We start from the raw sequence: 27,284 nt of genomic DNA on the forward strand, positions 1-27,284 counted from the left end.
GGACCTCCACACTCCCCGAAACAGAAGGAGGGCGAGAGGAGGGGGGGTGGGGCGATCAGCAGGGCCAAGGCAGGAGGCCGTCTCACAATGACTCCGGGGAGGAAGCAGAGTTAGTAAGGTGCAATGGAGAGATGTAAATTCATCCATAAGTAAAGAGAGAAGAGGAGATAGGTGCTCAGTGTATCCTAAAACATCCCCCAGCAGCCTATAAGCCTATAGCAGCATATCAAGGGGCTGGACAAGGGCGAACCCGATTCAGCCCTAACTATAAGCACTATTAAAGAGGAAAGTCTTAAGTCTACTCTTAAGTAAGGTGACTGCGTCTGCCTCCCGGACTGAAAGTGGAAGCTGGTTCCATAAAAGAGGAGCTTGATAACTGAAGGCTCTGGCTCCCATCCTACTTTTTAAGACTCTAGGAACCACGAGTAGCCCCGCCTTTAGTGAGCGCAGCTCTGTAGTGGGGCAATATGGTACTACAAGCTCCTTAAGATATGATGGATCAACAATCAAAGGCTTTGTAGGTGAGGAGAAGAACTTTAAATGTGATTCTTGATTTTACAGGGAGCCTGTGCAGAGCAGCTAATACAGGAGTAATGTGATCTCTTTTCTTAGTTTTTGTGAGTACACGAGCTGCAGCATTCTGGATTAACTGGAGTGACTTAAGAGACTTATTAGAGCACCCTGATAATAAGGAGTTGCAGTAATTCAGTCTATCTTAAGGATCTTGTAATACCATATTGCCCCACTAGAGAGCGCCCCGCCCCCCCTCCTCTCTACCTACTTTTGTTTCATGGATTGTGGAGGTCCATTGTCATATTCATTGAATGTGTTTATGTAAACTCTGTAATGCTGTTCATTCTGTACACATGACATCTATTGCTTCTGTCCATCCGGGGAGAGTGATCCTCCTATGTTGCTCTCCTGAAGGTTTCTTCTCTTTTTTCCCATTGAAACAGTGTTTTGGGGAGTTTTTCCTGATCCGATGTGAGGTCCTGGGACAGGGATGTCGTATGTGTACAGATTGTAAAGCCCTCTGAGGCAAATTTGTGATATTGGGCTATATAAAAAAAAAAATGCCCTCGATGGACTGGCGGCCTGTCCAGGGTGTCCCCTGCCTTCGCCCTATGTCAGCTGGGATAGGCTCCAGCGCCCCCGTGACCCTAATGAGGATAAGCGGTATTGAAAATGGATGGATGGATGGATGGGCTATATAAAATAAACTGAATAGAATTGAAAAAAGTAACAAACACATGAACCAGTTTTTCTGCATCTTTTTGAGACAAGATGTGCCTGGTTTTTTGAATGTTATGTAGGCATTGATTGAAATATTTTGCAAATAGTATCAGCAGTAGAAGCTGCAGTTGTTGAGCAATAACCAGACGCAACGATTCTGGTTTGGTCCCCTCTGATGTTCCTCTTCCTCCAGAACAACACAATCGCAGCAGTGGAGCCTGGCTCATTCCAGAACCAGGGCCAGTTGCTGGAACTGGCTCTGAACGGGAACCGGGTCCACCTGGTGACAGCTGACATGTTTCAGGGACTTGAACATCTCCGCATTCTTTACCTGGCAGGAAATGACATCACACGCCTACTGGACTATACCTTCCGTGGTTTACAGGTGAGGCATTGTAGCGTTGTTGCTGATCGCAGATTTATTAAACAATGATTATTATAACGATTATACATTTTGGATGCCATCCAACTTCAAAATGTGATATTAACCAATTAAATCTTAATCTCAGGGTTGCTACAGTTTTTCTCCAGGTGTATAGGGACTTATTATTTCATATACACACAAATCAAATGAACAAGTTCTTTATAAATGAAATATTTATTGGACAAACTACATAAGGGACTAAAGTTTAACTACTAAACAAAAAAAGATATGAATAAATAAAAATATATAAATAAACGCTAAAATAAACAAAATGAATGGCATGAATGAAGAATATGATGAAGGATGAATTACAACTAAATGAAAAGGACATGTGACCAGGTAGAATCAGTGACTCATATCCTCGATTGATGTCTATCAATTAAATGTGTTTATACCTTAAGGGCTGGACCAGGGCAAACCTGATTCAGCCCTAACTATAAGCACTATTAAAGAGGAAAGTCTCAAGTCTACCCTAAATGTGGTGACTGCGTCTACCCCCCGGACTGAAAGTGGAAGCTGGTTCCATAAAAGAAGAGCTTGATAACTGAAGGCTCTGGCTCCCATCCTACTTTTTAAGACTCCAGGAACCACGAGTAGCCCCGCATTTAGTGAGCGCAGCTCTCTAGTGGGACAAGCTCCTTAAGATATGATGGTGGCCAATTAAGGCTTTGTAGGTGAGGAGAAGAATTTTAAATGTGATTCTTGATTTTACAGGGAGCCAGTGCAGAGCAGCTAATACAGGAGTAATGTGATCTCTTTTCTTAGTTTTTGTGAGTGCACGAGCTGCAGCATTCTGGATCAACTGGAGGGATTTAAGAGACTTATTAGAGCAGCCTGATAATAAGGAGTTGCAGTAATCTAGTCTGGAAGTAACAAACGCGTGAACCAGCTTTTCTGCATCTTTTTGAGACAAGATGTGCCTGATTTTTGAAATGTTACGTAGATGAAAAAATGCAATCCTTGAGATTTGCTTAACGTGGGAGTTAAAGGACAAGTCTCGGTCAAAGATAACGCCGAGATTCTTTACAGTGGTGTTGGATGCCAGGGAAATGCCATCTACAGAAACTCCTCAATTATTACTATTCTGATGTAGAAAGTCACACAACTGATTTGCGACTACTTTCTCAAGGATCTTAGAGAGGAAGGGAAGGTTAGAGATCGGTCTGTCCTTATTTGAAATTTATTTAAGTTTGTTTATTAGTTCAGATTGTGTCGTGGACATTTCAGGTTTATAAACTCTCGGTGGAGGTCTGCTACAGCGTGCTTAGAGCACATGTATGATGTCTATGATATTTCACACATTTTAACAATAAACTCAATATGTAGCTATCTATGCAAGATGCAATCTCCATGTCCTGTTCAGCGCTGCAGTTGTGTTCATTCCTAGATGAGGTTCCATAAACTGAACCAGGCAGGCAGGGCCCTTTTGACTGAACACTGGAAATGTACCACGTTTCTGCAGCGCCTGCAGGAGCTCCATTTGCAGCACAACAATATCGAGATGTTAGCAGACCAAGCTCTAGTTGGTTTGACTTCTTTGGCTCTGCTGGACCTGAGTAGGAACAATCTACACACCATCGGCCCTGCGTCCCTGCGACCTTTGGTCAGTCTACAGGTGCTGCGCATCACAGGTGAGGCGGGATGACTGGCATACATGATGTTTGGGGAACATCCCGAGGAAAACTTGGTATTTTTTCTACTTTTCTCTCCAATGCAACCTGCACTTTTTAAAACAACCATTTTCTATAAATAGACAGAACCAGGCAGGCCGACACCTTTTGACTGAAATCCTGGTTCCATTATCTAATTAAAACATAACAATAATTCCATTGAATCAGTTTATTTCACATTCTCCCTGAAGTTATTCCTTATGCAGTCAATGCATTTCTCTCTCTGTGTATGGTTACTTCCAAACTTTTAATCCAGCATGTCATAATGCAGCTTCCTCATTTTCCATTCATATACATACATTCCATATATAGATTGCTTATGTCTTAGCCTCCTGAGGACATGTCTCACAATGTTTTGTGAGAAGTGAATACGGTGTGTGTGTATAAGGTACCTTATACACACACACACACACACACCATATTCACTGACAGTACATGACATGTCCTCTCCTGGAGGGAGCTAACCTCCTGTCCTCTGCTCTGCTGTAGACAACCCATGGCGCTGTGACTGTGCTCTCCACTGGTTGAGGAGCTGGATTGATGAGGAGGGCCAGAGGCTGCTCAGCTCTGCAGAACGTCGACTGGTCTGCACTGAGCCGCCACGCCTCTCACACCTCAGCCTGGTGGAGGTCCCCCTCAATAGCTTGGTGTGTATCCCTCCACTGGTGCAGCTGGAGCCTAGGAGACTAGCGGTGCGCCTGGGAGAGAGCCTCAGGGTGTCCTGCCATGCCTCTGGTTACCCGCGGCCACAGGTAAGGATACTTAAAGCAAATAAGTATAACTTCCAGAAGTTGGCACAAGTACAGGACAGTTCAGGCATATTGCATGTGTAGCTCATTTAAAGAGTTAAAAGAGCAGCATTAAAAGATACACCGTGAGCTGGTTGGATGTACAGTGTGTGTCCACGAAAGGAAGGTCAGAGCTGATGACTCTCTGTTGAGGACATCAGCTCTCAGCCTGGTTGTTTTGTCCAAACCGCTGGTGAGAATGCCACCATGAATACTCCGGGGTGCGTCCTACCTTCTGAAAGAAAGACACTGATGCTTCCTTCACTGTTGCTGATGGAAAGAGCCTGAAACGAGCAACTGTCAGCCATCCCTGTGATGATGAGGGGTTCCAAGTGGGGCTTTCCTCTTGAAGTCTACAATTAGTTCTGTTGGTTTTGGGTTTGTCTTTGAACAGGGTTGTTGTCCCCTCCATAGACCTTGATGTTGTTCATTCAAACACCACCCAGATTTAATTATCTAAATGATTGAATAATTTAATGATCGAATGTCTCCTGCACCCGTTTTTGAGGTCATCGTCTTTGTCTCTTGGCTTGTAGCTCCTTCACTTCAAGCTAAACACTCAACAAAATCACGACTGTTTGCTGTGCTGGCTCCTCATTGGTGGAACGAGCTCCCCATTGACATCAGGACAGCAGAAAGTCTCTACATCTTCCGTCGCAAACTAAAAACACATCTTTTTCGACTATACCTTGAATAGGGAAGGTAGAGCCGTAGTAGCACTCTAGTAGCACTTAAATGGCCCTTACCGATAGCACTTTGTTGTTTAGCACTTTAGTAGCACTTAAATGGCACTTACGGATAGTACTCTGTAGTTTAACGTTATTGAAGAAATTGTACTTGCTTGATTCTTGTTGTTCTGAGTTTGGACTCATGGTTTAATGCACTTATTGTAAGTCGCTTTGGATAAAAGCGTCAGCTAAATGACATGTAATGTAATGTAATGTAATGTAATGTCTCTCAAGTCATCCATAGCTTGCTTGGATAAAGTTGTGACTGAGGTTTGGATGTCAGCTGTCTTCTTGTCTATGTGACAGGCAGTAGCTTTCATGAAAGATTTGAGCATTGGCTTTTCTAGAGAGAGGTCTCAGTTGATGTGTTGAATATCGTGACATGAAGTTTCTCACCCTTGAACCTCCTTTAAGGGAATAACATAAAGAAAACTATAGTAAGAAAAATATGCTTGTCAATTCCAGTAAATTTGTGTCCAGCTTCAGTGGCTGCATCACATGATTCCCCCTGCTCAATTCAAGTTGATAGCTGATTTTTATTATTATTTATGTGACATAAAACAACTGCTCATGAAACAATGACTGTTTTTTCAGGTGACCTGGAGGAAGGCGTCCCAGGGTAAAGTGGTGCTTTCTCCCAGAGGTCTGGTTCAGGAGCTGGGTGCAGGAGGAGGTGGGATGCCTGGAGGAGAAGAACCCTCAGAGGAAGGCAGAGTCAGTCTGCAGAAGACTGACGGCGAGCGCTTTGACCCCGACACTGGCAGTGGCATGCTGTTTCTTAGTAATGTGACTGTAGCTCATGCAGGTTTCTACGAATGTGAAGCCTGGAACGCAGGGGGTGTGGCCAGGGTGACTTTTCAGCTCGCCATCAACTCATCCACTTCCTCTTCCTCCGCTTCTTCCTCCATCTGGGCCTCGTGGTCCCAGGTGTCCTCGCCATACTCACCCTCCTGGCCCAGGCTGAGGAGCCACGGTGCTGCTACGGGCTCAGATGTTAGCCGGGAGCCCCTGTACGCACTAGGCAGCATGGCCTTCAGCGCTTTAGGAGCTGCCACTCAAACTGCAATTGCTGTCGGCATCTCCCTGCTGGCTCTGACCGCTCTGCTGCTGGTCGCCATGATCTACAGCCGGCATCGCCAAAGAGAGAAGGAAGCGGATGGAGCTGAGAAGGTGTGTGTGTGTGTGTGTGTGTGTGATTAAAGGTGAAAACAATTGTTTTCTGACACAGGTTTGGCAACACATATCATTCTTAAGTTAAAACTCGAAACCTTCTGATGTAATAATTATTATCTGACAAGAAACCGCTGTTAAGAAGAAGGAAATGCCTTATAGATTTCAAAGAACAAATAATATGGGCACTAAAGCAACATTTAATGTCAGCCAGTACAAAATACAATATTAATAGTGTGTGAATTCAAATGTTCCTGCAGGTTTGCAGACAAGTAATTAAAGTTAAATTTTGAAAAAACACTTTTCAAAGTTACATACTGCTTCAGTTACAAATTTTCAACCACACCAATGAAACATGAACTCTCTTCTGAGTGTAAGGAGGCCTCCCAAAAACACAATATGAGGCATAAAAAGGGGCGGGGAAATTAGTCAATATTGGTATGTAGAGGGCCCTCGATGGACTGGCGGCCTGTCCAGGGTGTCCCCTGCCTTCGCCCTATGTCAGCTGGGATAGGCTCCAGCGCCCCGCGACCCTAATGAGGATAAGCGGTATTGAAAATGGATAGATGGATGGATGGATGGTATGTAGAGGCACATTAGAGACTGATAACTGATTTAATGAGCCATTCTTTATTAGAATAGATGTACATTTGAGTTACAACAACTTCCTGTTTCATGGTAAAAGGCACTTTTTTGCCACATCCGCCACTTAGTTCCATGACAAAGGTCTTAAAATTGTATGGACCAAATTTAAAGTCAATCTGATCAAATCAGTTTGTCAAAGTACACTTCCTGGAAATTGTTAAAATTGCCCTAAAATAGTACATTCAATAAAAAATGTCTGGCTTTATGGTCGACGTCCAAGACGCTTTTTTACATGTTTCCAGGTGTTAAATCTGTCTACCTCATACATCTAGGCCGAGGGCTGTTTTGTTCAAATCTTGTAAGGGAAGCATTTGAGCTACATTTTGCCTGAGAGACATACAATATGTAATGTTTCTGAGCAACTTTAGCCAAATTGCAATTAATTTGTAGGAAAAATTCAATAGGACTGACTGCTGGTCAGTGCTTGGTCCCTAATATTATAATCAGGGGAACTGTCTACTGGCATCATCAGGGAATTCCAGAACAGGTCAGATGGGTTATTGTTACATTTTGTATTTATTGATATATTATTATTATACTTTTTTTTTTTTTTTGGACCGATTCATCCCACTTTGGGTTTCCCCCCGGACTATAGGAGGGCATTGACCAATTATGAGCTTGACCCATAAAAACCCAGCTCCCAGACCCTGAGGAGGGGGCTGTAATTTGAGAGGGGGAGCAGAAGACCAAACAAGTCCCGGAGCACTGGATCCAGATCTGCCATCTGCGGCTCCATCTTCCTGCACTGATTAGACTGAAAATGTGTGCCATTCTTTCCCATTATTACTGTGTTATTGATGTCCATGTTAACCTGCAGGAGGAGAGCATCCTGTACGTGAATGACTACTCCGATGGCCCCACCACCTTCGCCCAGCTCGAGGAGTATCGGGATGAGCGCGGCCATGAGATGTACGTCCTCAACAGGGCCAAGCCTGTGCTGCCTTCTGCTCCACCCACAGCTGTTTCCACCACTAACCTGGGTGGCCCTGTTCCATCTGACACCTCCAGCCACACCCTCTCCTCTGGGCCTTCCCAGACCATGAGTCCCACTCTGGCCCCCAACAAAAAGCTGCAACAGCAGCAGGAGGGCGACATACGGACCATGAGGAGGATGGCGGGGGAGGGAGGGGAAGCCAAGCCTGTGATCACATCCGAGGCAGAAGGGATGTTTCTTAACCACACAGGCCTGTTCATGGACTCCCAGATAGCCTATGAGATCCACTGCTGATGTGATGGGGGGGGGGGCATCCATTCCTTACAGAGGGTCTGTGTGTAAAACAGTGGTTTACAGCAAAGCCTGTCTCATCTCAAAGTCAGGGTCACTGCTGGAATCTACCAGTAAAGGACATAAGTACACATCCCTGTGGAAGTGTTTGCTTTCTACAAGTCTAAGCCACTATTGGAGAAGGTTTACATACCTGGCTCACTCTTGGGTTTATTAAATCAAAAGCACCAAGGGACTTTTCAATGGACAAGCTGTGTGAACTTGCACACTAAAGTCAGCTTGTGTGTAAATTTCCATTTAAATGCCGGACACTCAAAGACAAACTAAACTGAACTCAACCGAACCCTGTACATCAATCCATCAAGTTCTTAAAGTTAATATATTTCCTTTCAAAAACTCTGAAGACTCAAGTTTGCAAATGGGGAAATCATGGAATCATCCATTTAATGAGCGTGTATTTTATAACTTGTTAATGTCTGGCCATGTTTTAATTTATTCTCACACTTTGTAGGTTGCTGAGCATCTGAAGGCAAAACATTTCAGAACGTTTCCGTATATTTCAGAATGTTTCTGTATATTTCAGAATGATTCAGCATACCGGGTCCTTTGCTTTAACGATGGCCAGTGGTGCTACATCTACAAATATATACAAATATAAATAAAGAAATATAATTTAAATATTAAGGCCTATTTAAGTTGATGGGATGATTATATAGTATGGTGGCTCTGAGGGCCAAACACACTGCAAATTAAGAAAACACATTGCAAATAGACACAACACACACGTTATGTAACTGCTGCTCGGTAAACATTCATGATGTTGTTCATTGTGGACACTTCGTCCACCCCGATAGAGGATGCTCTTCTGTTGCTCTCCTGAACTTGTTTCCTGTTAAAGATCTTATCCGATGATGGAGGATGTTGTATGTTGTACATACAATGAAAAGCACTCTGAGGCTATACAAATAAAATGTAATTGAATTATAAACAGGTATATCATTTTAATTATTATTCACATCATCATGACCTTACCCAACTGAAATATTATTTATTTTTGCCTTGAACGTTTCTTGGGAATGAACTATAGCCAGCTAATATTGTCACACCTCAGATTATTTGAATTTCTAGGCAAATAAGCAAAAGGCCAACACCAGGGCAACAGCATATATCTGCAATAATATCGAACACATGCGATCACAATGTTCAAATAAACTAAACAAATAGTAACCACCGTTGAGCTAATTTTCCAAGGACTGACGACTTTAACAAGCCATGTGAATCGCTTGCTCTACATCACGTTTGTATGTGTTTGTGTTTTCTCTATTTGCAGCTTCTCAACGTAATTCTGTATTTGATGGGTTTTCTGTCTGAAGCACGTTTTCTCTATTTACTGTTTTTTTTTTTTATTCTTGATGTTTTCATACTTGCAATGTGTTCAGCTTCTAGGGCTATCGTAGAATAGGAATTACTCAAATGTTTGGTCATAATCAGCACTTAGTGTGTGAGGATGAATACATTATTAACTATAACACTATTACTGAGAAATAACTTCTAAACAGAATGAAAATCTATTTCAATACAACTCAATGAATAGAAAAAAGTTAAACCTAATAAGGTCTATCTGAATTGTTGAACACTGATGATTCTTTTCCAATATGAATATACATGTATGCATGCATATACGCATATCTTTGTGATGCATTCCTCTTCCAATGACTGGCCGAGTGCAGACAGCCATTCAAAAAGCACTGATCATATCAAACTATGACATGCTACACATTCTATAATCTTATTCAATTAGGATGGTAGTCAATGAAATTGCAAAATGATTACTTATTCCATTTACCTGTGTGTACTCCACCTCAGCATGCAGTGTTTGTGTAGTTTAAATATGGGTGAGCAGTGTGCCACCTAAAAATGAGTCCCAAATTCTGGCATAAGATGATAATATAGCTATAACAAACTTGACAAATACTGAAAAGAATCAATGTTATTTAACACATTCAATATTTGATGAAATAAATTAAATGTAGATTTTAAAGCATTAGATACGCTAGAATTCCTGTGAGCCGCAATAAAGATGGAAACACTTTTTATTTAATACAACAGCAAACAAAACACAATATTAACACAAAAAGGTGGCAAACTTCATATACTGTTTTAGGAAAAATAGTACATTTCAATTTAAAGCCTACATTCTCCATGATCACTGGAATCCACCATTCAGAAAGGCGTAACAGCATTTCCTGTGTCCACACATCAGAAGATAGAACCATCAGCACACACATTAAAACAGAATCTACTGAAAACATCTCACACAGCAACAGATTGGTAGAGGAGCCTGTGATGGGTTCACTTCCAGCTGGAGTTGATGTCTTCCTCTTCATGCAGAGAAGTAAGCAGAAGCTACGGAGGACTTTGTTCGTGGAGGGAACTCTACCAAGAACAATGAGAAAAGGTACCTGTCAATCAAAATACTTGCAAAGTAGCATTGGGGTGGGGGGTTACACTGCTACTGCTGAAAGACACCATGTCATTGTGATGAGCGGTTTACCTTTGTGAAGCACATTAGATGACAGACCATAGACAGGCATGTTATCATCTCTCCTCTCAAAGTACTTAGAATCTAGACCTGCAGAGTCTCCACTGAGGACGAGAACAACAGGAAAAAAAGGAGTTGCTTCCCAAAGGTTGAACTAAATTCCACAACAAACAGAGCAGACTTTGAAACTCACCCCTCCTTTAAAGCTTGAATAAGAATGTGTACAGTCTGTATTGCAGTGTACATTGTGGAAAGAAAGAATATACTCACGTGTGTTTGATGGCTTGCTGCACTGACTGCTGATCACTTGTCGCTGCCTGAGGGAAGCAGCAATCAGGTGTGTTTCTGTACTTAAAGTGAAGCGGTACTGCTCATGTGAACTACACAGTACCTTCAGTCCTGTGGATAGAATGGAAGGCCTGTCCGAAGGTTCAGGAGACTTTCTGGAGAGCTGCTTTTCATTCAGCTGCTTGTTCAGCCAATTTATAACTAGTAAAAGAACAATAGCACAGAACATGAGCGTGCCAAATCAGCGACAGGGTCCTTTGATCTTTAAAGTATCATCAGAGGGAGGTCTAATGTCAAGTATTGAAGCACTGTAGTTCACTGGTGTGACGGATCTTTAAAACTGGTACGTCTTCCTACTGATGAATTAAGTAACAAACAAAAAATACTCTCAGGTATGGAAATGGTCAAGTATTGATCGTTCTAAAGTGCAGCACACATCCGTGGACGGACATGTGTGTAAACACTAATTATTCCATGTGTCTTGCAACATGTCTGATCTTTACACACTGAGGGAATAACGGATGGGTCCTCTAAGGTCAGTCAGTTTAAAACATTATTCTTATCATCACATTAATGAGCTGTGAGCTCACAAGAACACAAGATGAGGACAGAGCTGGGGATTGAACCCGCCGACCTTGTAGTTGAAGGACGACTGGCTCCTCCCCCTAAGTGAGACAAGCTTCCTCACCATTCTCATTAGTCTTCAACACCTCTCTGCTTTCATTTAGCTTTTGTATCGTTGTCTCATACTGCTCCTTCAGTTTTAAAACCTGTAACACACAAATACAGTTCATATCAAACCGCTTATTTCCTGTAAATATGCACACTAAGCCAACTGGCCTGCAAACTGATGCTCCCTGGGTAATGCTGGTTTGGTGCCTCAACCAGCCGTGCAGGACAAGAAGACATGTTGCATGTTTGTATTTAAAATAAATACAAAGACAGGGGGCACCGCCATGAAACTATATTAAACTATGCTGTTCATCTGTACACATAACATCTATTGCTTCTGTCCATCCGGGGAGAGGGATCCTCCTCTGTTGCTCTCCTGAAGGTTTCTTCACTTTCTTTCCCCTGAAAGGGTTTTTTCTATTTTTGGGGAGTTTTTCCTGATCCGATGTGAGGTCAAATTTCAGCGATGTCGTATGTGTACAGATTGTAAAGCCCTTGTGATTTGTAATTCTGGGCTATACAAAATAAACTGCATTGAATTGAATAGTTGAGCTTGTGAAGATGAAGAACGAGGACGTACCTGCTCATCTCTGGTGACCAGCTGCTGCCGAGTGCTCTGCAAATCCTTTTCAACACCCTCAAGTTTTCCTGATGTGTCTTGGAGGAGCTTCTCCTGTGACACAGTCACAGTGTTTTTCACTTTGATTTTTCCAACAAGGCCTCGAAACTCTCCCTGCAACTTCTTAATTATACCGTTAGCCTGGATTCAGAAGGAGGAAAAGGAAGTCATGCACTGGAATGGGCAGAATCGGAACATAAGCTTATGTTATTTTCTCCATCCCATTTATATCAATTTGGTTAAGATAAATAACAGCAATCTTTCTTTAGAATGTGATGCATTAACGAAATCTCTGACAAGAGGCCACAAAGCCAGTTGTATGGACACAGTAAGAGGGATACTGACGGGTAACAGTTATCTCTTTATGTCCTCACTTGTGGGATTAAACCACAACAAACCTTTATCAGCTCCTCAGACAGGGATTTCACTGTCGCCTCAAGGTTTTTGATCTGAAGTTCTTTACTTTCAGCATTTTCTTCCATTAATTCCTAGAAAATAAAAAACCTAGAGGTTAATCTATCTATATCGTAAGGAGCTTGTAGTACCATATTGCCCCACTAGAGAGCTGTGCTCACTAAATGCATGGCTACTCGTGGTCCCTAGAGTCTTCAAAATTAGGATAGGAGCCAGAGCCTTCAGTTATCAAGCTCCTCTTTTATGGAACCAGCTTCAAATTTCAGTCCAGGAGGCAGACAATCACCTCATTTAAGAGTAGACTTAAGACTTTCCTTATGCTTATAGTTAGGGCTGAGCCAGTCACCCACAATGATGAAGAGGGATTATTTCGGAAAATACGACATGTTATACCTTTAAGAAAAACAATGTGTGGCAGAGGGGTGTGGTTAGGCTCAGCTGCAGAGGGGATGGAGCGGGGTGTGGTTCAGGGAACGGTGCCATGAAGTGTAATCAGCCTCAGCTGGGGTCAATTGGATGTTAGTGTGTCTCTTCCATATAAGAGCAGGAGTAGCTGGAGAACGGGAGGAAGAGCGGGGAGCAGATGCTGACGGAGCATTCGGAAGCGGAACTGAAACTGAAACTGGAACTAATAAAGTTGATTACTTGCCAAAGATCGTGTGTGCCTGGTTGAGACTCACACTTGTTACACAATGATATACAAAATGATCATCCAAAAAGAAGCTGAAGAGAGCTAAATATGAAGAGCTAAGTATGTTGCAATGAAAATAAACGATTGGACCAAATACAGCCATAGAAAATCTCCAAGTGGATGAAATAGTTTCAAATAGTGAAAAACTGAGCAGTGTTCTCTTCTATGTCTGTGGTCACAGGTCAACGTGAGTTCCAGCATATTGTCTTATTTTCTATATTAGACATGGTTGCGCACTGATTATTCACTGATGCTACGCCCTCTAGTTATCGTATAGTGTAAAGGGGTTTAGGATTTCAGGAACCCCATAAAAACCCTGAACACAAAAATTGTGACAGTTTGATATATGATATGATATAGTTCCATCTATTCCCATGTATAATGTGTTGACAAAGAAATCTGTGACTTAGAAGTAAATTAAAGTAAAGCAATTACATGACAGGACATCAATAGGCTATTCAGGTCAAAAGGGACATTTAAGTGACACTCCCACAGCCTACTTGCTGCAATGCCTGATTTGGAATAAATACAGCCTAAATCACACAATGGGATAAACTTGGCCTCCAGAAAATAACTTTGAACCCAAACTGTGTCTCTATGTGATATTGAGTTACTTAAGTTATGTCTGTTCAGGTGATCAAAACAACAACACAGCTAAAGTCCCTTTTACCTTCTGCTGCTGAGTAGCTTCCAGCACCTCTTTTGAGCGCTGCATGAGCTGATCCTTATCTTTGATCTCCTGTTCCAGAACAGCCCCTCTCATCTGCAGCTGGCTAACCAAACGCTCCTTGTCATGGACCTCAGTGTCCAGAGAGCCGTTCTCCCTCCTGAGAGACAGGATCTGCTGCTTGGACCGCTGGCACTCCTACACACATAACAGCAGAAACAATCTTTTTTTTAAATAATCTGCATCCTCGACAGAGGTGGACAAAATAACAGAATACCTACCACACAGAACCTCCCCACAATCCAGTGTTGCTGCTCTTTGTTAAAAGATTAACTGTTAACAGCACTTACCTCTTCTGCACCCACAAGCTTAGTTTTCAGGTCTCTGATGACAGACTCGTTTTTGTACTTCCTCTCGGTCAGCTCTCTGCAGGAGGCCTCAAGCTCTGTTAGTCTGCTGTGGAGCTGCTGGCTGCTCCTCTTATGAGAACTCTCCAGCTCCTGACGGAGCAGCTCCATCTGCTGCTGAAGTCTGCTCTGTGACTAAAGACACACCACACCTCTCTTAGATAGAGATAGAGATATACATACATATATACACCCAGTGGTCATCTGCATAAAAACACAGTTCAAATGATTAGCAAAATAAAATATTGGAGTAACTAACATGCTGATGGGAGGAGCTATGGTGCCACCTGCCCATCAGCAGTAACTAACATTCATACACTAAGGTGTAAACTGCCCACAGGGGTATCTAACATTCACACAACATTCCTACACCGTAGACACATCTACGGGAGACATTTGGGGTGAAGTGTCTTGCCCAAGGACACATCGACATGAGCTAGTTTAGCCTGGGATCGAACAGATGTTCAAACTGTATTGCATTTTCTTGTTTTTTTAACTTTAGCTCTGTTTAGCTAGCATCAGGCACTAACTTGCTGAGACCGGTGGTACCGGGAAGCTCCCTTGAAAGAGACACCAGCTAAAAGAAGCAGTTTTATTACTATTATGTTCTACACCGTGGTTCTAAATACCTCCGTCTAGAAGAGAGAAGCTGTTTTTATACCGCTTTGTTCTACACCGTGGTTCTAAAGACCTCCGTCTAAAAGGGAGAAGCTGAGTTCAGGGACTCTGGGCTCAGCAATAAGCCTGCTAGACCATTTCACAATCTGATGCAGAGCATTTGTTCTTCAAAGACAGACCTCCAAACCACGACACCAAAGAAAAAGATCAAATTGATTAAATAAAAGCACGATAAAGTAAGGTCATCATGGTTTTGTCAATGTGGAAATATGAAATAGAACGGTTTCCTCAAACAAAACTAACACTGGTTCCTTTTTCTGCACACGGCTTCACAGTTTGCTTCAAAGTTCAGTTTTAGGTCAATATTTGTCCCAGATATGTATAATTGAAGATAGGACTCCTCACACCACTTCACAAAGTCGTGGCTGGTCTCATTGGCCTGGAGCACTTGTGAGTTTACAATCTTTTCATTTACTCAACACCAGTTACACTCAGTTCGATTGTAGCTGTTGCCATAGTAAACTAACTTTTCCTTGATATGACATGACAGAATCATGTTTTACATGATCTGAGGCCTGGTCCTGGAGTTTTTATCTGAATCCAGCAGACGATGAGAAACCACCACTGACGGAGAGCACCATTAGCATCGGATACGACTACAACCCTCTACTAATGGAGCCCATGATCTGAACAGTTCAGTTGCTACTTTTTGAGTTATGTGTACCCAATGTATTTTTCTGTCAGTCTATGAATAAAGAGCTTAATTATTGATCTTGTGGTAATAAAAAATATACTGTGTTCTTTCACAAAGATGTTATGCAACACTGTTTAAACAGGTGATATGAAAAGGGTATTGGATTTCATGCTCCTAAAAAAATGTAACCCTTTACTACAGGTAATAAAACCCACTTTCCACTGAGCCACAGTTGTTCAGTGTGAAAACATCTCCTTCAAACAATGGGATGTATTAAAGTTTCTCACTGAAACTATATTTTCCTTGATTACATTAGAACACATCATGGGGACTGTGGCTTAGTGGTAGAGCAGGGTCATCCTTCAATCAGAGGATCAGTGGTTTGATCCCGTAGCTGTGCCTACGATGTGTGAAAGTTAAATAGTCCTGATGGGGACCAGGTGGCAGCGTGAAGGTAGATCCTCAATTTAACTCATTGGAACTGTAGGGTTAGGGTTCCTGATATCTGTTGCTAACGTTACTAGTCCTGCCAATTTCAACACATTTGTTTTTCAAAACAACATCAGTAACATTATATGGGATTGGCAGATGGAAAACTAGTGCTGATCTCCAAATTGCATATTTTTACTGAAGATCGGTCAATAACAATATTCCTAAATCCTCTAATACTGATGCATAAGAAACATGGTTTGTGCAGATGAGTCTTACCTCTACAGCCTTCTCCCTCTCGGATTGTAACTCCTGACCATGACGGCTGGACAGAGAGCTGGTCTGACTTGTCCACTCTGAACGCAGTTTGTCCAACTCTTTGGTCTTCTCAGACAGCGTCTGTGAGATAAATATATGAGTTATGAATGAAAGCGGTTCACTCCCATGGAGGGACAATACTTTACCTTGTTCTACCGAAATAGACAAAATGCTTCACATTGGGCATCTCATTCACTCATAAGCTGGCCACAGGGGTCAGTGTCTGGTCCAAGGACTCCTGGACAGGCCAACCCTGTGACGATTGGACGACTCTCTACCCCCTGAGCCACAGGTATTGTTCATGTTTCACAAAACGTTGTTTATATGTACACAATGTGTTTTGTATCGTCGTTACGACAATAGTCCTGAGAAGTGAAATACTGTTGAAAAGAAACAAAACGCACATCCAACTTACATTTCCGAGACTGTGCCAGAAGACTAGACCGCAAACATGGCTCCATTATCGAACAGGAAGTGTGGACAAAAATGAGCCATTGACTGGGAGGTCTGAGCCCTCTTATGGTTCCTGGTTTTAGACTCTGGGGAGCAGTTCGAGCCCTTTAACACTCACTGTGCTGCATGCAGCTGTTTTGCTATTTGCTTTTTGTATGGGATGCAGCACACAAGGTGCATATGTCAAAAAGAGCACGCATTCATACCCTGTACATTTGTGCACTCACGTAGGTACTTTGTGTCTAGACACATTAGATTAATGGTTCGTGCTCCCTCTATTGTTTTGATAGAACTTTGTTAGAACAAGTGAAGCCATTGTTTGTTTCTTCCCTAGAGGTAGTTAGCCAGGCCTAGTTTTGTTATCTAGATTTCTATTTGTTTGGCACAACCACAACTATCCCAACCTTTCCCACTTTTGTGTTAACCGCATGATAAATCTTATTTGAAACAGTTACTCCTACTTTTGACCTCTTTTCACATATTCTTTGACTGCAATGTGTTCGTCCACTTATCCCCTAGACCGAGAAGGGGCTGTAACAGTAACACACAATTTGTGACACATTAACAATTTGTAAAACAAATAATTGGCGATCAATCCATCCATTTTCTTCCTCTTATTGGATCTCGGTGGCAGCAGGCCATAACCAGAATTTCTATTAGGCCTAAAATATGTATCATCATCAACCGTTTCCTTTTACTATGATTAAGTCATCTATTGTGGTGATTTGCATGAAACCTAACATGATTAGGAAATAAAAGATTGTATTTCTATTGAAAAATCAGTCATTTTAATTTTGTATTATAAGATGCTTAAAGCCAGTGTTAGGAAGTTAAACAGCTCATAATTCATCTCTAATATCTATATTATATTATTGTGAAAACATCTCCTTCAAACAAAATGATTTATTCACGTTTCATACCAAAATGATATTTTACAAGATTACATTTGAACACGTGTAACCCACCCACAAGTCTATAGCGACCGTCTGTCCCACGGCCACTTCAATTAATTAAAAAGTAACCAGAAGGAGTCATGCAAAATAATCTCATAAAACAAAACAGGAGAATTAAATGTGGACTCCTAAATATTAGATCTGTATTAGTAAATTATTAAATATCAGACAATTGCATTGATTTATTTTGTCTTACTGAAACCTGGCTGAGTAATGAAGAATATGTCAGCCTAAATGAATCAATTCCTCTAAGTCATTAATTCAATTTAGTTTATTTTGTATAGCCCAATATCACAAATTAGCCTCAGAGGGCTTTACAATCTGTACACATACGATTCACAGGGGAAAAAAAGGGAAGAAACCTTCAGGAGAGCAACAGAGGAGGATCCCTCTCCCCGGATGGACAGATGCAATATATGTAATATGTACAGAATGAACAGCATTACAGAGTTACATAAACACATTACATGAATATGAATGGACCTCCACAGTCCATGAAAACAGGAGGTAGAGAAGGGCGGGGGGGGCGCATCAGTAGGGGCCATGGCCATGGTGAATCAGCAGCGCCAAGGCAGGAGGCCGGCTCACCAGGCATCGGACACAGCCAGGTCCGATGGACCCTACGAGACGTGAAGTCGCAAAGACTCGGGGGAGGAAGCAGAGATAGTAAGGTGCAATGGGGAGATGTAAATTCATCCATAAGGAGAGAGAGAAGAGGAGATAGGTGCTCAGTGTATCCTATCCCCAGCAGCCTATAAGCCTATAGCAGTATATCTAGGGGCTCGACCAGGGCAAACCTGATTCAGCCCTAACTATAAGCACTATTAAAGAGGAAAGTCTTAAGTCTACTCTTAAATGTGAGGACTGTGTCTGCCTCCCGGACTGAAAGTGGAAGCTGGTTCAATAAAAGAGGAGCTTGATAAATGAAGGGTCTGGCTCCCATCCTAATTTTGAAGACTGTAGGAACCACGAGTAGCCCTGCATTTAGTGAGCGCAGCTCTCTAGTGGGGCAATATGGTACTACAAGTTCCTTAAGATATGATGGTGCATCACCAATTAAGGCTTTGTAGGTGAGGAGAAGCATTTTAAATGAGATTCTTGATTTTACAGGGAGCCAGTGCAGAGCAGCTAATACAGGAGTAATGTGATCTCGTTAGTTTTTGTGAGTACACGAGCTGCAGCATTCTTGAATAACTGGAGGGACTTAAGAAACTTATTAGAGCAGCGTGATAATAAGGAATTGCAATAATCTAGTCTGGAAGTAACAAACGCGTGAACCAGCTTTTCGGCATCTTTTTGAGACAAGATGTGCCTGATTTAAAGGACAAGTCCCGATCAAAGATAACGCAGAGATTCTTTACAAGTGGTGTTGGATGCAAGGGCAATGCCATCTACAGAAACCACATCACCAGATAATTGATCTCTGAGGTGTTCTGGGCATAGTAAAATAACTTCAGTTTTGTCTGAGTTTAACATCAGGAAGTTGCAGGTCATCCATGTTTTTATGTCTTTAAGACATTCTTGAATTTTAGCGAGCTGGTTGGTCTCCTCTGGTTTGATCGATAGATATAATTGAGTATCGTCTGCATAGCAATGAAAGTTTATGCAGTGTTTCCTGATAATATTGCCCAAAGGAAGCATATATAAAGGTAAATAAAATTGGTCCAAGCACAGAACCTTGTGGAACTCCGTGATTAACGTTGGTGGTCATTGAGGCTTCATCGTTTACAAATACAAATTGAGATCGATCTGATAAATAGGATTTAAACCAACTTAGTGCGGTACCTGAAATGCCAATCGACTGATCCAGTCTCTGTAATAGGATGTCATGATCAATGGTGTCGAACGCAGCACTAAGGTCTAATAATACCAGTACGGAGATGAGTCCTTTATCTGATGCAATTAGGAGGTCATTTGTAATTTTCACCAGTGCTGTCTCTGTGCTGTGGTGTTTTCTAAATCCTGACTGAAACTCCTCAAATAAACTATTCTGATGTAGGAAGTCGCACAACTGATTTGCGACTACTTTCTCAAGGATCTTAGAGAGGAAGGGAAGGTTAGAGATTGGTCTGTAGTTAGCCAACACCTCTGGATTAAGAGTGGGCTTTTTCAGGAGAGGTTTAATTACAGCTACTTTGAAGGAATGTGGTACATGGCCTGTTAGCAAAGACACATTAACAATATCCAGCAGAGGTGCCAATTAAAGGCAACACGTCTTTAAGCAGCCTCGTTGGGATGGGGTCTAAGAGACAGGTAGACGGTTTAGAAGTAGAAACCATTGAGGACAATTGGTCTAGGTTAATGGGAGAAAAGCTATCCAAATATACACCAGGGCATACAGCCGTTTCCAAGGCCACTCCTCTTGTCTGATGGAGAGGGACCCTCCTCTGTTGCTCTCCTGAAGGTTTCTTCCCTGTGAAAGGTTTCCTTTTCTATTTCTTGGGAGTTTTTCCTTATCCGATGTGAGGTCCTGGGACAGGGATGTCGTATGTGTACAGATTGTAAAGCCCTCTGAGGCAAATTCGTAATTTGTGATATTGGGCTATATAAAATAAACTAAATTGAATTAATGACTTAGAGGAATTGATTCATTTAGGCTGACATATTGAACGTTTCATATTGAACGAATTGAACGTTATAATTCCCTTCATCCAAAACAATTTTTTTACTGAATGCACCACAATGTAACCTAACTAGGATGGATCTGCTCCCTACTTTATAACATTGTTACTAACTCTCCTGACAATTTTGACATAGATTTCTTAGTCATCATTATCAGGACCAGTAACTAGAACGCATTACGGCCGATCTCCAGATCGCATATTTCTATTTAATATGAGCCAATGATGATGGACAGTAACACTTTCACACACACACCGATGGTTAAAATGTTAATAATCCACAGTGCACATGCTCCCTGGGAAGTGTCCTTATCCAAAATGCTCCCTCACTGCTGATTTATTGGTCTTTTGGCGGACATAAAGCGTGAGGGTTTGTAACTTCTGACATGTTTACAGCAATGCTTCAAGTGATTGGCACGACTCTCTCAAACACACTGGCCTATAAAACACAAAGTCAAACTGGCAAAGGCTATTTCAGAAGAAATGGAAATGCTGTATGTTAAAAAGCTAATGCTAAACCGGAATGCTGGCATTAAGTTAAATTGAATCCATAATGTAAGAAAGGTGGGTCATATTTGCTTACAGTATGTATAAGTAGATAAGACTTACAAATTATTTGAGGGCTGTTTATGTTAGAATGTACCAATAAGCTGCACCCTGCAACAAAAGTTTGCAATGGTGATGCCAAGTGACTCCTGGCTGAGTGATCATTTCCCAGAGATGAGGCTGAGGCTCACCTCAAAGATCCATCTATTGCTTAATTTATGAGGGAGGACACATGCTGGGAGTTTAACAGGATGACAAAGTCGCCGTTTCTGTTTCGTAAGCATGTTTGACGTTTTTTTCTAATTGATTGCTATTTTGATGAAACTTCAAAATAATGTTGAATATTTAGAAAAGTTTGAATAGGATGTGAAAGTTGGATGTGAAAGATGTGGCACTTTTGAAGTTTGATTAGAGTTTCTAGGTGAATGTATGAATGAGTAGATGAAAGTCAAACCTGTTGGGCATAACTCAGCTGCCTGGACAGATCCTCGTCAGTCTTCTGAAGCTTCGTCTCTAGGACCTGCTTCTCTGCCTGAAACATTGAGAAAACATGTCTGAACAAACAAAGGGCTTGGTTTACGTGAAAAACATTATGGAGAATTCCACTCAAACTAGTACATTATTTATATTATATATATATATTACTTTAAAAACATATCGATGTGAAGGTTTGCATAACGGTTATGAACAGACATAAACCTCACTTGAGTTCTACAGTATTCTGGTAAATGAGCCCACCTTGAGAGAGGAGAGACACACTGCCAGATAGTCTTTAATCTCTTTATCAGAGCCGTGAACAAGCTGTAAAGACAAGTGGTTCAGGTGTTTGAATGCATTTGTCTCCACAACACTGAAGTTGGCAGGGCCTTCAAGCACGAGAGACTGGCTGGACAAGTGCAGGAGAAACCTGTGGAAAAGTTCAAAATAAAACAGCCATGTAGATTCTGTTGTTTTATTACAGGACTACAGCGTATACAAATCGACTATGTTGTCCATCCAACAGATACAACTTCATCAACTGATAAAAGCAACCACATACATGTCAAGATTGGTTACATATTACTGAAGTGTTATCTAAATAGACTCTCTATATCTCACAATATTTATGTAAAAGAAAATTAATTGCAATGGAATTAAATAAGGATTTGGACCAAATCCTTACATAATGTGAAGCTCGGTATGTTTAGTAGAACAGTGTGTTGTGGTGTTCTTCCTACCTTGGATTGTCTGACTCTTGCTCAGAATAACACAGATTAAGCAGGTCAATAAACTTCTGAGGAAATGATGCAAAGTCTATCAGCAACCTCTGTTGGACTTTCAAGCTACACAAACAACAAAAGAAGAAATGTGTTCATGACATCCTGAGTTCAAACACTGAGCATTGTCATTTTTAGAGTTCTACTAGTACTTACCTTTGGAAATCTTCTTCTGATATAGAGAGGTTGAAGAGAAAATATGGATCAGTATCATCAGTTAGTCTCACTAGAAGATCCTAACACAAAACAAAAACCACTGGAGGTTAAGTTAGCAGGAAGAAAGCTGTTGGCATATCACAAGTTACACTGGGAACTGAAGTGGAAGGAATAGGTTTAGGATTCAAAGTGTAGCAGACTACTCAAAAACTACAGATGCGACTATTTATATTGTTGTACAGAACTCATACTCACCCTTTTGTGTACCGGACTGTTTGTCAACTGAAGCTCAATGGTGACACAGATGTTGGCTTTCCTGTAAAATGAAGAAGTTAAAACTTATAAACTAATTCATATAAATCAAACAATCTCTCCAGCATGTTCTGGGTCTCCCAATGCGGTACATATACAGTGCATCCGGAAAGTATTCACAGCGCTTCACTTTTTCCATATTTTGTTATGTTACAGCCTTATTCCAAAATGGATTAAATTCATTATTTTCCTCAACATTCTACACACAACAACCCATAATGACAAATGAAAACTGTTTTTTGCAAATTTATTAAAAATAAAGAACGAAAACATAACATGTACATAAGTATTCACACCATTTGGTCAATACTTTGTTGAAGCACCTTTGGCAGCAATTACAGCCTCAAGTCTTCTTGGGTATAATTCCACAAGCTTGGCACACCTATTTCTGGGCAGTTTCTCCCATTCTTCTTTGCAGAACCTCTCAAGTTCCATCAGGTTGGATGGGGAGCATCGGTGCACAGCCATTTTCAGATCTCTCCGGAGATGTTCAATCGGGTTCAAGTCAGGGCTCTGGCTGGGCCACTCAAGGACATTCACAGAGGTGTTCCGAAGCCACTCCTTTGTTATCTTGGCTGTGTGCTTCGGGTCGTTGTCCTGTTGGAAGATGAACCATCGCCCCAGTCTGAGGTCCAGAGCGCTCTGGAGCATGTTTTCATCCAGGATGTCTCTGTACATTGCTGCATTCATCTTTCCCTCAACCCTGACTAGTCTCCCAGTTCCTCCTGCTGAAAAACATCCCCACAGCATGATGCTGCCACCACCATGCTTCACTGTAGGGATGGTATTGGCCAGGTGATGAGCAGTGCCTGGTTTCCTCCAGACATGACGCTTGGCATTCAGGCCAAAGAGTTCAATCTTTGTTTCATCAGACCAGAGAATTTTGTTTCTCATGGTCTGAGAGTCCTTCAGGTGCCTTTTTGCAAACTCCAGGCGAGCTGTCATGTGCTTTTTACTGAGGAGTAGCCTCCGTCTGGCCACTCTACCAAACAGGCCTGATTTGTGGAGTGGTGCAGAGATGGTTGTCCTTCTGGAAGGTTCTCCTCTCTTCATTGAACACTGGAGCTCTGTCAGAGTGACCATCGGGTTCCTGGTCAACTCCCTGACCAAGGCCCTTCTCCCCCGATCGCTCAGTCTGGCTGGGCGTCCAACTCTAGGAAGAGTCCTGGTGGTTCCAAACTTCTTCCATTTCCGGATGATGGAGGCCACTGTGCTCATTGGGACTTTCAATGCTGCAGAAATTTTTCTGTACCCTTCACCAGATCTGTGCCTCAATACAATTCTGTCTCAGAAGTCTACAGATAATTCCTTGGACGTCATGGCTTGGTTTATGCTCTGATATGCACTGTCAACTGTGGTACCTTATATAGACAGGTGTGTTCTTTTCTAAATCATGTCCAATCAACTGAATTTAGCACAAGTGGACTCCAATCAAGTTGTAGAAACATCTCAAGGATGATCAGTGGAAACAGGATGCACCTAAGCTAAATTTTGAGTGTCATGACAAAGGCTGTGAATACTTATGTACATGTTATGTTTTCGTTGTTCGGAACAGCAATTTCAATTAAATATATCATATAACAGACAAACAGTGATATTTAAGAAGTGAAATTAAGTTTATAGGATTTACAGAAAGTGTGCAATAATTACTTAAACACAAGTAGGCAGGTGCATAAATTTGGGCACCCTTGTTGTTTTATTGATTTGAATACCTTTAGCACTAATTATTGGAACACCAAATTTGTTTGGTAAGCTCATTGACCCTTGACCTACATACACAGGTGAAGCCAATCATGAGAAAGGGTATTTAAAGTGGCCAGTTGCAAGTTGTTCTCCTCTTTACATCTTCTCTGAAGACTGGCAACATGGGAGCCTCAAAACAACTGTCAAATGACCTGACAACAAAGATTGTTCAACATCATGGTTTAGGGGAAGGATACAAAAAGCTAGCTCAGAGATTTCAGCTGTCAGTTTCCACTGTGAGGAACATAGTGAGGAAATGGAAGACCACAGGCACAGTTCTAGTTAAGGTCCGTAGTGGCAGGCCAAGAAAAATCTCAGATAAGCAGAGGCGAAGGATGGTGAGAACAGTCAAACTCAACCCACAGACCAGCTCCAAAGACCTACAACATGATCTTGCTGCAGATGGTGTCACACTGCATCGTTCAACTATTCAGCGCACTTTGCACAAGGAGATGCTGTATGGGAGAGTAATGCGGCAGAAGCCTTTTCTGCGCCCATGCCACAAAAAGTCGCTTGAGGTATGCTAAAGCACATTTGGACAAGCCAGCTTCATTTTGGAATAAGGTGCTGTGGACTGATGAAACTAAAATGTTGTTATTTGGACATAACAAGGGGCGGTATGCATGGCGGAAGAAGAACACAGCATTCCAAGACAAACACTACAGTGTTTGTACCTACAGTTACATTTGGTGGTGGTTCCATCATGCTGTGGGGCTGTGTGGCCAGTGCAGGTACTGGCAATCTTGTTAAAGTTGAAGGTCGCATGGATTCCAGTCAGTATGAGCAGATTCTTGCGAACAATGTTCAAAAATCAGTGACAAAGTTGAAGTTGCGCCGGGGCTGGATACTTCAACAAGACAACGACCCTAAACACCGCTCAAATTCTACCAAAGCATTCATGCAGAGGAACAAGTACAATGTTCTGGAATGGCCATCTCAGTCCCCAGACCTGAATATCATTGAAAATCTGTGGTCTGTTTTAAAGCGGGCTGTCCATGCTCGGAAACCATCAAACCGGACTGAACTGGAGAGGTTTTGAAAAGAAGAATGGTCAAAAATACCTTCAACCAGAATCCACACCCTCATTGGAAGCGTTTGGAGGCTGTTATTTCTGCAAAAGGAGGCTCTACTAAATATTGATGTCATTTTTCTGTTGGGCTGCCCAAATTTATGCACCTGCCTACTTTTGTTTAAGTAATTATTGCACACTTTCTGTAAATCCTATAAACTTAAATTTCACTTCTTAAATATCACTGTTTGTCTGCTATATGATATATTTAATTGAAATTGCTGTTCCGAACAACCAATGATACATAAAAGAAAATCTTGAAAATAATCAGGGGTGCCCAAACTTTTTCATACCAATGTATGCATGTGTATATGCATGTGTGTGTGTATATATATACTTCCCAATTCAAGAATTGTGACAACTGTTGAAACATGAATGGACAAATGCTGTACAAATCGTACACACCAAACAGATTATATTTGTAGAATGATGGGCGAGTTAGTTAGTGTGGCAACATAAGGTGGGTCATTATTATTGTTAGCGTGACACTACCACACAGTCAAATGACAGGTTAACGTACACCTAGTAGCTAGGTTAGTTAACTTTGTATATTCATCTTTTGATACCAACATAACCTCAGGAGAAATATCTGACTGCTCTGCCGCTCTAACGTTAGGTCACGTGAGATAGGTTTAGGTCAAACAACGCTACCTTTGTAACGTTATATTCATCTTTTGATACCAACATAACCTCAAGAGAAAGATCTTACTGCTCACGTTTGGTCACGTGAGCTAGGTTTAGGTCAAATAGCGCTACCTTCACGTGAGCTAGGTTTAGGTCAAACGGATGGTGCTCTTGGGTCAATGTCCGTAGTCTCACCTCTCCTCGCAGTCCCTGCACCTCATGGACACTTGTAACCCTTTGCTGAAGAGTTCCTCCATGTTGAATCGAACCAGTCTTTCACTGGCGTGGTAAACTGGCTCGTTAGTTCTGAGAGGCCTTCCTTCCTACGGATCCTTCACTTTGGAATTGTTATTCCTTCAGGATTTTTGATTTGGCGCCTTTCAGCCGCCAACTGAAACGCCCTGGAAACGGAAAGTAAATGCTCTTTTTCTTTTTGACGTTTATTTGATTGGCGAACATAAAACCCCTCACCGCCACCTAGTGGCTGGGAGTGGAACCGGATAGGATTGTATTTAACAGCAACAAGTGATAGTCCCAGCAGGGGAAATCCACAGGCTGACGTTTGTTTGGGTGTAAAAAGAAGACATTTTAAATGTAAGAATGTAAGAAAGATACATTTCATGTGTTAAATAAAATATTCACCTGAAACCATTGATGTGTTTGAGATTGCCGGTGTTACGGTATAACAGGCGGCCCTGTTAACTGGCGACTTTCGGCCGAATGCGTCTGTTGTTGTCGTAGTTACGGCAGCTGTTGAGAATAGCAAGAGAACACGTAGCTCAAATTGCTCTATTTATACTATTAAATAACGTACAATTCAGTCAGCAGTCGCCACGAAAATATGAATCATGACCTTCTTAGATGGAGCAACCTTCCCCTATCACTACCTGGCAGGTCTATACAAATGAATGTATTCCCCACATTTCTGTAGTTCTGTAACCTTTTTTTCCCAATATATTGATAACATTATTCTAAACTTTATCTGGGCTTTGAACTTTAACTTAAACTTTAACTTTAAGTGGCCCTAGAGAGCAGATTACCTGATGCAGAGCACCTGTTCCGGGAATAGGGAGGGCATAAAGCTGTGAGCTCTGGCATTGCTCAAGGCGGGTTTTCTCTCCGGCCTATGTGGAGTGATCCCAGACTGTTGCTGCCGGTTATTTTGGTTCAGGCTTCCTTTGGTTTCGCTGACAACACCTACACTCCATTACACACATTCACGTTGACATTACTGATGTTACTGACTGCCACACTCCATAAAGTTAACTATTTATTTATTTTATTTATTTATTCAAATAAACACTTTACG

The 27,284-nt window shown here is 41.7% G+C and overlaps 2 protein-coding genes across 4 annotated transcripts in view; one reads left to right on the forward strand and one right to left on the reverse strand.

The window, feature by feature from the left end:
• The window catches only part of LOC117729726 (leucine-rich repeat-containing protein 24-like), a 35,861-nt gene extending 27,108 nt beyond the window's left edge, over positions 1-8,753 (forward strand). Inside the window, exons 4-8 of the mRNA XM_034531057.1 lie at positions 1,427-1,618; positions 3,120-3,288; positions 3,817-4,079; positions 5,438-6,013; positions 7,476-8,753. Coding sequence (XP_034386948.1) covers positions 1,427-1,618; positions 3,120-3,288; positions 3,817-4,079; positions 5,438-6,013; positions 7,476-7,886 — 1,611 coding nt within the window. The 3' untranslated portion in view covers positions 7,887-8,753. The remainder of the gene's footprint in view (positions 1-1,426; positions 1,619-3,119; positions 3,289-3,816; positions 4,080-5,437; positions 6,014-7,475) is intronic.
• Positions 8,754-9,958: 1,205 nt separating this feature from the next.
• sass6 (SAS-6 centriolar assembly protein) lies at positions 9,959-26,410 on the reverse strand. 3 transcript variants are annotated; one of them, XM_034530682.1, is made up of 16 exons: positions 26,171-26,410; positions 22,483-22,543; positions 22,228-22,307; positions 22,033-22,137; positions 21,554-21,722; positions 21,270-21,347; positions 16,204-16,323; positions 14,127-14,318; positions 13,780-13,974; positions 12,403-12,492; positions 11,966-12,145; positions 11,402-11,483; positions 10,817-10,914; positions 10,696-10,742; positions 10,438-10,529; positions 9,959-10,319 (listed from the first exon to the last, which is right to left on the reverse strand). In XM_034530682.1, the coding sequence occupies exons 1-16, from the start codon at positions 26,230-26,232 to the stop codon at positions 10,267-10,269; spliced, it is 1,704 nt and encodes a 567-aa protein (XP_034386573.1). In that variant the 5' UTR covers positions 26,233-26,410; the 3' UTR covers positions 9,959-10,266. The 3 variants fall into 3 exon arrangements, with proteins under 3 accessions (XP_034386573.1, XP_034386574.1, XP_034386575.1); XM_034530683.1 differs by having other exon boundaries at positions 11,966-12,058; positions 26,171-26,394; XM_034530684.1 differs by lacking the exon at positions 12,403-12,492 and having other exon boundaries at positions 11,966-12,058; positions 26,171-26,394.
• Between the last annotated feature and the right edge of the window lie 874 nt (positions 26,411-27,284).

Source organism: Cyclopterus lumpus, chromosome 4 (genome assembly GCF_009769545.1).
Source record: "Cyclopterus lumpus isolate fCycLum1 chromosome 4, fCycLum1.pri, whole genome shotgun sequence".
NCBI lineage: Eukaryota > Metazoa > Chordata > Actinopteri > Perciformes > Cyclopteridae > Cyclopterus > Cyclopterus lumpus.